This window comes from Bison bison, unplaced genomic scaffold (assembly GCF_000754665.1).
Source record: "Bison bison bison isolate TAMUID 2011002044 unplaced genomic scaffold, Bison_UMD1.0 scf7180017864518, whole genome shotgun sequence".
Classification (NCBI taxonomy): domain Eukaryota; kingdom Metazoa; phylum Chordata; class Mammalia; order Artiodactyla; family Bovidae; genus Bison; species Bison bison.
This window is the reverse complement of record NW_011495071.1, coordinates 7,196,641-7,206,323: the sequence shown is the minus strand read 5'-3', so window position 1 is coordinate 7,206,323 and position 9,683 is coordinate 7,196,641. Positions and strand designations below refer to the sequence as shown.

Below are 9,683 nucleotides of genomic sequence, written 5' to 3'. Positions count from 1 at the left end.
CAGGTGCACAGCCGGAGGGGTTGCCGGGCCCTGAGTATCACCCTGGCAACCATGGCAGGGAGAGCAGGAGGGCACGCTGCCCAGGTGCCTGCTGAGGGACAAGGTCGGGAGGCAGTGGGGCTCTGGCTGCACCAGCTCTGCTTGGCAGAGAAGACATGGAAGGATGGAGAAGGGCCCTGGGGAGAGGCCAAGCAGGGGAGGATCAGAGAGAGACAGAGGCGGGCCCCTCAGCTCTACTCCAAGGCTGGTCCAGCCTACCCAGGGGCCCGGACAGGCAGAGCATCTGCAGATGGCAGTGCCTCAGAAACCAGCCCTGGGACCGAGGCAGGAGGCCTCCACTGCACACAGTGAAGCAGGGGTCATCTGAAGGCAGGACCAGGATTGGAGGTCAGGCTGTAGGTGGTGTCAGGTCAGGGGAGAGAGCAGCAAGGATGCTTTGGGAGAATCTTGGAGATTGCCCATGTCACTGGCGTTCCGCATTTTCAGAGATCTTCACTGTTTCAAATATTCTCTCTCATTGTTCTTATAAACCCCTGAGCCCTACAGAAAGTTGTGCATGTGAACTACATTTTCCCAGGCTGCCTTTCACTTTGAAGTGGCATACAAAAACGTCTATTGTTAGATCGTGTCCCATGGTTCTTGTTTTGGCATGTGATGGTCACCGGGCCTCAAACCGTTACCACCCTGGGCCCAGGAATAATGTAGGAAGGTGAGGTTTCCTTAGAGGCGTTCTGGTACTTTTCCTTATAAAGCACACATCCCCTTATTGAAATGATCCCATTGCAGGGTGGAGGTGCTGCCCTCCAGGCCTGTACAACCTAATGAACTTTGTTAAAACTCACCAGAACTGGAAGGGCTAGAAGGTGGAGTTATGGTCTTGTAGAGGGAGGCTGGGTGTTTCTGAGGGAGGGTGGGGAGTGGAGGAGGTTGCTGGACAAGGCAGGAATGAGTTCCCTGGCAGGAACTTTTGGGTGGGCCAGGTGGGATGTGGGAGAAGAAGTGGTGGTGGGTGAGGCCTGGGGTGCTGAGAAGTGGCTTTCTCGGGCCCCCCACCCTGTCCCAGCCCAGCCTGTGACCCCCTCTTCTTTCCGCCCTGCAACCTGTCTGCAGTTTTCAGGGAACCCTACACCGTCCGGGTGGAGGATCAAAGGTCGATGCGTGGTAGCGTGGCCGTCTTCAAGTGCCTCATCCCCTCTTCAGTGCAGGAATACGTTAGCGTTGTGTCCTGGGAGAAAGACACAGTCGCCATCGTCCCAGGTAAGAAAGGACCGTGGCGCTGCCCAGGCAAGGGCGTGGGGGTGGGGTGCAAAATCGGAGGAGCCGAGTTGGTGGTTGAGCTCACCCAGCTCTCGAGGTTGGTTCTGGCAAGCAGTTTTTATTGTTCTGGTAATGCTCCGGCAAAAAAGTGTCTTCAGTCTTGGCTTGATGCGTCTCCGTGTGAGGTATTGAAAACCCATGTGCCAGCGGCCTGTATGCGCAAAGATCCCATCAGACACAGGTCGGTCCTGCTCCCAGGAAGGAGTGGGCTCACCTTCTTTCCTGACACTTTGATGGGTCCATGATGGCCCATGGCCTTAGGGATGGGAGGCAAGGCTGAAAGACCTTACCTATGAAAGACTGTGGGGAGAGGAGGGATGAGAGGCTGGTACATGGTCCATGTTCCCGGGATTCTCAGGGGACCAGACTTGAGTGAGCATGTGTGTGGGACTCTTATTTCATGAGCTGCCTAGACGTCCCTTCAGAATCCTAGCTGGCCTCATGCTGTGCCAAGAGTTGGAAAAAGAGGTTAATACCGTGTTGTAGGCTCTCTTTGTTAGAGGCACTGTGATTGCAGTCCCTTCGTTGCTGGTTCCTTTTCCCTATGCAGAGTTGTCCCTTCCACAGGAAAACAGGTCTGGAAACCCCAAGAGAGGACCTCAGATCCTCAGAATACCTCCAGGCCTCTGGTTACAAAACCATGGGGTTTTTCCATCGCTCCAGCATTTCTCCCTGCATTGCTGTACTTTGCAGAGGCCCTGCCACGTTTCTTCCTTTCTCCATCAAGGGCCTTGGTTTTCCTTTCCTTTCCTTTCCACTTGACCAGATTGCTCGCTGAGTGCCCCTCCAGCACTGATGACCCATCGCTGGGATATAGGAAATGGTTCTAGTTGGCTTGAGTTCTGCAGGTTAGTTGAAGAAGACAGACTTCTGTTCATGACACCTGTAAGGCCGGAGTTCCAAATCTTGCTATACAGCTGAAGTCCAGGGGAGCTCTTTGAAGAAACACCAGTGCCTGGGCCCCATCCCAGATCAGAATCTCTAGGGGCAGAACCTGGACATGAACAGTTTTAAACCTCCTCCTTATAGGGTGGCTCCAAGATGGAGCTGGGAGACCAGTGCTTCAGCATCTTGACAGCCAAGGTGGTGTGATACTTTTTTGAGACATTAATTTTTGTTTTGCCTTTGGAACTTTTTCCTGCTCTTGGTCCCACGCCGATGGCCAGGCCATTATATCTCCTGGTCTCAGATCTTGTACAGGAATCAGAAACTACTTGATACCTGCTCTTCCTGCCTTTTGTAAAACCATAAGCAAACAGCAAAGATGAGGATGGGTGTTCTGGCTGGGGAGGAGAGCCTCTGAGGAGGGCAGTGAACAAGCAGGAGACAAACAGATGCCAGAGGCAGGGTGGTGCTGTGGGCTGCTCAGTGGGTATGGCTGGAGGAAGTGGTCGGACTTCACAGGGTCTGCTGTGGGTAGCTCCATGGGGTCTGGGACTGAGGATAGGGTTCTTATATTCAAATGAAGCATAAAGTACACAGCCTTTGACCCAGAGTGATGATGCAGGTAGGGACAACAGGCTGGTGAGCACCAGAAAGACCCTGGACCTTGGTGCCTCCTGGGGAAAGCCCCAGTAAGGATGGAGATTGAATGTCCTGTCTCTCCAGCAGTCACATGGAAAGATGATTTAAAGGATGTAAAGAAATGTGGTATTTTCTCATAGACCTGAATTATAGACCAATAATTATATTCATTAAAATAATAATAATAATTTTTGAGTGTTTACTATATGCCCAGCACTGGGCTAAGAAACTTTTACATATGACCTCATTTTATCCTCACAAAAAATCTGTAAGTGTATTTTTTTCCCTTCACTTTTCTGAAGAGGAAACTGAGGCTCCAAGAAGTAAAGAGACTTTGGGTCACACATCTTATGCAGAGGGCAGGGCTGAACCCAGGGCTGTTTTTTTTAGCCTGTGCCCTGAACCCCACATGGAACTGCCTCCTGGCACCCATACAAATGTATCCAAGAAGAGTTACTCTGAGTACAACAGAGGCTTGTGTGCCTTAGACAAGGGGGATCCTGGCCTCAGGAAGGTGAAAAAGTCAGTGCTGGTGTTTGGGAAAGGTTCATAGAACTGAGTCAAGTGTAATGACTAAGATCCCAGAATCTAGGATCAGACTGCCAGGGCTTGAAACTCAACCCTCTGGGTAACTTTTACCTCCATGGTGGCTCATTTTCCCCAACAATAATAAAACAGGGTGATGATTGACCTACTTCACAGGGATCAAGTAAGAGTGAAGCTAGTTCATGTGTCAGATGTTTCAAACCCTGCCTGCCACACACTGAGGAAGGGCTGGGACTGTGATGGTAATTATAAGGGGCGAGAGCATTCTGCTCTCTGTCCTGTTGTCTCCTGTTGTGGGGTGTGTGTTTCTGTGTATCAGGGTCTGTGTGCCCCACCGGACTGAGTTTCCCAAGGGTGGAAGCTGGGTTGTTTTCATGTACACACCCCTCTGGCTCCTAACACACCACCTTTTATCACAGGATGAATGCTCACCAAATGTCCCGTGGATATGTGAATGGATGATTGGGAGAGTTAAAGAATGTGGGAACTGCATGCACAGAGGCATTGGGATAGGCTGAGCGTGGGGGGCGTGAAGTGGTTAGAAGCTCATCTCAGACAGGAGAGATGAAGGTTAACCTGGTTCCTGTGTGGAGGAGCTGGAGGCAGTGAGTTTCCCCCAGGCTCACTGTTGTTGGTGCTTCAGGGCTGTCTTTGATGTCAAGCCTGGGCTGGTGGCCCCAAAGGGCATAATTATCAGGGAAGTGGGCTAGATGCCAGTCTGCTGGGCTCTGTACACATCGATTCTATAGACCTCTTCCTTGCCTTGAGCCTCAGAGAATTTTCCTCCACTACCCAGTTCTCCAACTCCATCCAGCGTCATTCTAGATCCTCTGTAGCTACGCTTTAGATCCAGGGATGGACTTCCCAAAGCACATGCAGCCAATTATAACAGCCTCGCAGAGGAATTCATGAGAACCAGAAGGAGTAGAGTTTTGCATGCTCCAGGCTCTGTAGATAAAGGGCCAGAACTTGGGTCTACCCACCCCAGGCTTTAATTTTGGAAAATGCAAATTGCTTATTGATTTTTTCATAAAAACAGGATACTTTGCTATCCATACCACACTGGTGTTTGTGTGTGTGTGTGTGTGTGTGCGTGCGTGTGCGCGTGTGTGCGTGTGCGCGCGCGCGCACTTCAGCTGGGATGTTGGACAGCGGCTTTTCATGGTGATGCTGCTACTGCTGCTAAGTCGCTTCAGTCGTGTCCGACTCTGTGCAACCCCAGAGATGGCAGCCCACCAGGATCCCCCGTACCTGGGATTCTCCAGGCAAGAACACTGGAGTGGGTTGCCATTTCCTTCTCCAATGCATGAAAGTGAAAAGTGAAAGTGAAGTAGCTCAGTCGTGTCCGACCCTCAGTGACTCCATGGACTGTAGCCTACCAGGCCCCTCCATCCATGGGATTTTCCAGGCAAGAGTACTGGAGTGGGGTGCCATTGCCTTCTCCATTTCACGGTGATAGGGAGAGATATAATGATGGGGTTGCCTTGAGGTTAAGGAAGTACTTCCTTAGGAGCTCGAGTGACTTTCTTCTGACACTTTGGGGCAGCTTCTGGAGCAGGGAGAATGGTGTTGACTTTGATCTCTGGGTCTGCAGGGCTGGGCTCAGATCCTTCAACCACAGGGCCAGCAGGTACAGGTGAGAGAGCAGGAGGAGGAACAAGAGGCTTGTGTGGGCCATTCAGGGCCCAGGAGACATCTCCCTTAGGAGGATGGGTGCTCTGGGAAGAAGGGGCGGTTGCAGACCCCTATAAATGAGGAGGGGGCCCTCCAATGCCTCTCTGAGGGCAGTTGAAGGAATCAGAGGCCGAGGCCCTAAGCAAGCTCCGTGGGTTGGTATTGGCTCACGGGTTGGCCTTTCCAGTTGTACCCATTGGGAGGGGCAGGTAAGCTTCCTGGAGCTGCTGCTGAAACTCTGAGCCACTTTGGGGCTGTGCTTTGCGCAAATAGGTAGAGGCTAGAGAGACAGCCCAAAGTGCTACCTTCCCCAGCGACCTACCACCCCTGCCCCTCTCTTCCTCCTCCTTCCTGCCCCCCGAGCTAGTCAACTTCCTCCCATTGGGCTCTTCAGTGATGTATGTAAAATAGCACAGAGCCTCTCACCTAGGAGCTGGCAGAGTGCTACCTCTTACTTCTCTCCCGGGAAACTTGGTCTGAAGTAAACTGGCTCTACAGAGTGTGTGGAGTAGGGGGTAATAGGGCAAAAGGCTGTGTGTAAACATAAATTAAAATTAAGACCTCCAGTGAAGCTGAGATGTGGTTTAATTTCCCATCTGCATGATCACCATTACAATGCATGTTACTGGATATAAAGATAAATCCGGCCCTGTTCCTAACAGCTTTTAATTTCCACCAGACCTGATTATATTGATGCGGGCTCCTTGTGGGAGTTTCCCAGCATGCTGTTCCCCAGCATCCTGACTGGTTGTCTGGGCCCCAGTGGGGAGTTTTGGCCACTGCTCAGATGTGTGGACCAGATGTATCTGCCTGGGTGTGGAAGACAAGCCTGGAGCAGTTCCCTGGTCCAAGTGGGCAGGGCTCTTGGCTGCTGGGTCGTCATCGGGGCTTGGCAGAGGTGGGAGTGCACGATGGACCCTGTGTGTTTGGGGAAGGGAGAAGCAGGAGCAAGGAGAAACAGCTAGAGGGTTCTTTTGGAAAATGGGCAGTGTTCCAGGACCACAGGTGGGAGTCAGTGAGCCCACCACCCATTGCCCCCCTTTCTATTGTCCCCAGTGTTCCAAGTTGCTCATAGGTTTTCATACCTATTTGTATTTGGTCCCGCACCTCCTCTGCCTGTCTACACCGATCCCCTCTTCTTTATTATTGACCCCGCACTCTTCTTTTGTCCTTTAAACTCGTTCACATGTGTCCCCTTCCACGAACCTTAACATCAGCCTGTAGCAGACCTATGGCTCCTCTAGTTCCATTCCTCGAACACTTAATTCACTGTGTCTCACAGTAGAAGAAATTGTTTCTGTCCGCTGCAGGAGAGTGGACAACTCCATCTTTCCCATCTCTTTATCCCCAGGGCCCTCACAGCACCTGTTACAGTGTAATAATAATAAGATTAATGATCATATTCGTTATGTATTGAGACTTCCTTTGTGTTAGGCATTCTACATATAATACCTCTAATCCACACAATAACCCTTTAAGAAAGATACTTTTTTGCTTTTCTATTTTTTCCCCCAATTTTGTATAAATGAGGATGATGGAGGCCCAGGGAAGTTAAGCAACTTCCCCAAGACCACACAGCTAATAAGTGGCCTGGGTCTGAGCTGGGCTCCTCCAATTGCTCTCTTTCCTGCTGCCTCTCGGGAGCAGGCTCCTCATTAGGAATGGCCTGTCCTCAGATTCTAGCATAGGAGGAGGGCTCATCCCTGTTTCCTGCACTTGCTTGAGAGCCAAAACATGTCCCCAGCACTTGCCCTGGCTTCTGGCTTTGTGTGCAGTGAGCAGAGGCTTTAGTTTTTCTGAACGGCAACAGCTCTCCAGCTGCAAGATCAGTGAACAACCATTCTAACAAGGAGGCTTTATCAGGCCCTGGCTCTGTTTGGGGCCCAGTGGGAGACACAAAGTTGGTCCTGATCCGGGAACTTAGGATTCTGTTCATGTCATCAGCTCTGATGGACAAGGATGGATAATCCCAGCACAATAACAATCAGATATGATCTTGCTTGGCTTTGGAATGCAGGGTTAGTGTATTAATTGCATTTTGCTCCAGCTGATGCTAAAGCTACTTGGATCCCATGAGTCTCCACCAACTTGGACAGGGGATGGCACAGATGAGAGAGCCCAGGTGGTGCTTGGAAAACTGTTGGGCACATGTAGGCTATAAATGAACAGTCACTTACTGTAGGGCCTTTAAGGTCATATGGCCCAGCCTCTTCATTTAGTGATAAAGAAATGGAGGCCCAGACCAATGCCCTCTTCTGTCCCTTCCCTCTTCTTTCTTGCTCATTCTCAGAGCATAACATCTTAACTATTCATGGGATGCTTTTCTTTTACTATCAGACTTCTTTCCTTCTTTGTCTGTCTAACCTACTCATCTTTCAAAGTCTGGTTCAAATACCCCTTTTTTCCCCATGATGTCTTTCCCGATTTCTGCTAAGAATGGATTTAAAAATCATCTAGATTAACCTCCTTCCAGGGGATCCTTTTCTGAACTCCATCCAAAATTTATCAGTTCCTTGCTCAAGACGCTAATCGTATTTTGTCCTATAATATTTTAAAATCTGTGTTATCCCCACTATGAGAATGTCTAATCAGCAAGAGCAGGAACTGTGTTTCGTTCAGACCCCTATCCCCTCCAGTATTCAGAGAAGATGATTAAGGATGGTGATGAAATGACAGATTCTCTTTCTCCCCTGCTGGACCGCCCTGTGGCAGGCAGGAAGGAAGGAGACCTGCCTAAGGTCACATGGAAAAATGATACTTTACAAAATCTAGGCTTGACAGCATTTGAGCTCTATTACACTGAGCGGCTTCAGAGCTACATTGAGAGAGACCACTTCTGTGGGTTCCTTCTGTGATACTCTGTTGTTTAGTTGCAAAATTGGGGATCTCAGCTCTTGACTACTTAAGGGCTTGGAGAAAATGGGCTGGGATTGTCAGCCTGTACTAATATGAAATAGATGGTGTGCTCAAGGTAATTTAACAAATGGGTGCTAGGCAGAGTCTCATGCCTTACGAAGGAATTAAGCTTAACCATGACCTGTTTCTTGCCTTCAGCAGCTCCTATCTAGGGGTTTTAGTGTCTTCCCAAGAGGAGATGATATATCAGACACTGGGATTCTTTCTGATGATGTCTGCTCAGAAAGGCTCTTGAAGGAGAGGGAGGCCTTGGAGCAGAAATAGCATGTTGGGTGAGGTCACAGTGTGGGGAAAGACAAGGAGAGGATGGGGTTACCTGAGGATGTGGCTGGAGGGTAAATAGAAGCGGTGAGAGAGAAGTCTGGGAAGGACATCTAACACATAAAGGTTCTATCTAGCTCTAGAAAAAAATGGCAACCTGATAATAATGACTAATGTTTATGGAGCACCTACTAAGTTTCCAGGCTCTGTTCTAAACATTTTATATGCTTAGCTCATTTAACCTTCACAGAAATCTGAAGCTGAGTAAATAAGCATTCTCCATTTTATAGATGAACACACTAAGGCACAAGGAGGCTAATTGAATTGCCAAGTTAGTCAGCAGTAGAGCCACAATTTAAATTTTTGCATCCAGACTCCATTATTTGTGCTTCTGAACTCCTTACTGTGTTGTCTCATAAAAAATTAATATACAGAATATATATTTTTAAAAATCTGCTGTTGATTTTTAAAAATCAACAAGAAAAAGACAACACACAATAAAAAATAGGGTGACAGATACGAGCAGACAATTTACCAAAGAGGGAGAGCTAGGGGAATGTGGCAGAAAGAAGTCAGGCTGTGGAGTCTGCTAGTTCTAATCTGTGACCTGGAGCAACTTACTTACAAAGCTTCAGTTATTTCACCTACGAAGTGGGGACCATGAAACCTGTATATGGAATCCTTTAGATGAACATTAGGCCTCTGACAAGACTTGGATTCTCAGATGGAAAAAGAGTGGACTAAGTTCAGAAGGGAAATTGCCTACCCAGCTTCATGATGTGATCCAACCATGGGCCATGCTACCTTCTCTGGGTACCGGGCTGGAGACAAGACACAGGTCAGCCAAGGATGCAGCCTCCCAAAGGATCTGTGATACTGGGATCACTGGAGAATGGTTTCCCCTAAGCATGATCTTGAGAAAGCTGTAAATAGCTGGGGCCAGGTGGATGACCACTGCAGTGCTTTTAACTCAAATAGGCCATCATGATATCTGGGCAGAATGAGAGAAATAAAACGGCTGTTGTTTTATTAATCTCTGTATTCGCTTATGCCTTGCATGGTGCCGGATCAGAATGATGTTGAAGAAAGAAGGAAGGTGTGTGGTTTGGTATCAGCACAGCAAAGATCAGCTCCACAAACTACCTGGGTCTTATCCACTCAGTCTCAAACCCTGGCTCAGTAATAACACTAAGCAGTTTATGAGGTGCTTTTATACCATCTCATTGACTCCTCAAAGGAACCCCCGTTCCTTTCTCCTTTTTACAGATGAGGAAAGAGATGCAGTGAGGTTCTGGGACTTGTATAATTAGAAGAAAAGTCAGAAGGAGGAGATAAACATGTATTAAGATATAGTTTTCTGCAGGGCCCTGTGGCACGCAGAAAGTTGCCTCATTTAATTTTCCTCTTAACCCTTCGAGGGAGGCGTGCTACCCCCATTCTTAAGT

General features: G+C 48.9%; 1 protein-coding gene across 1 annotated transcript in view; it reads left to right on the top strand.

The window, feature by feature from the left end:
• Positions 1 to 9,683, top strand: part of DSCAML1 (Down syndrome cell adhesion molecule like 1) — a 368,170-nt gene that overhangs the window by 20,853 nt on the left and 337,634 nt on the right. Inside the window, exon 4 of the mRNA XM_010830644.1 lies at positions 1,111 to 1,257. Within this exon, the coding sequence (XP_010828946.1) occupies positions 1,111 to 1,257 (147 nt within the window). The remainder of the gene's footprint in view (positions 1 to 1,110; positions 1,258 to 9,683) is intronic.